The following is a 665-nucleotide window of genomic DNA, read 5'->3' as shown; positions in this document are numbered from 1 at the left end:
GGCCGCGGGAGTCCTCTCTCGCCTCATTGGTTCGCAGCCTACCCCCTGCCGCCCATCCCGCAGCCGCCGCCGCCAATCCCGCGCCCTCCCCGCCGGGACTGGGCGCCCAGACCGCCCCGGAGCGAAGTCTCCGGCTCAGACGGGGACCCGCAGCCCCCGCAGCGAGGCCGCGCTCGCCACACACCGGACATCTCGCGGGGCCGAGGCCGCCCCTCCCGGCCAGGTGGCCGCCGCCGCAGCCCGAGGCGGCCTGGACCCGAGCCCCGCGGGGCGCCGAGCCGGGGGGCGCACGGAGGGCGGCGCGGGGGGCGCCGCATGGAGGCTCCGCAGCCGTGAGGTGCGGTCCGGGGCCGGCCATGTACGGCGACGTGTTCAACGCCACGGGCGGCCCCGCGGCGGCGGGCGGCGCGCTGGCCCCCGGAGCCACGGCCCGGGCGGAGGGCGCGCTGCCGCTGGAGCTGGCCACGGCGCGCGGGGTGCGGGACGGCGCGGCCGCGCGGCCCGACCTGCCCACCTACCTGCTGCTCTTCTTCCTGCTGCTGCTCTCCGTGGCGCTCGTCGTGCTCTTCATCGGCTGCCAGCTGCGCCACTCGGCCTTCGCCGCGCTGCCCCACGACCGCTCGCTGCGCGACGCCCGCGCGCCCTGGAGGACGCGGCCGGGGTAG

General features: G+C 80.0%; 1 protein-coding gene across 1 annotated transcript; it reads left to right on the top strand.

The window, feature by feature from the left end:
• Nucleotides 1–356: 356 nt before the first annotated feature.
• SMIM32 (small integral membrane protein 32) lies at nt 357–665 on the top strand (the record flags this gene model as incomplete). The annotated part of the gene is made up of 1 exon (XM_080714057.1): nt 357–665. The coding sequence occupies one exon, from the start codon at nt 357–359 to the stop codon at nt 663–665; it is 309 nt and encodes a 102-aa protein (XP_080570183.1).

This window comes from Muscardinus avellanarius (genome assembly GCF_963383645.1).
Source record: "Muscardinus avellanarius genome assembly, chromosome: 1".
Classification (NCBI taxonomy): domain Eukaryota; kingdom Metazoa; phylum Chordata; class Mammalia; order Rodentia; family Gliridae; genus Muscardinus; species Muscardinus avellanarius.
This window is presented reverse-complemented; position numbering and strand designations above follow the sequence as displayed.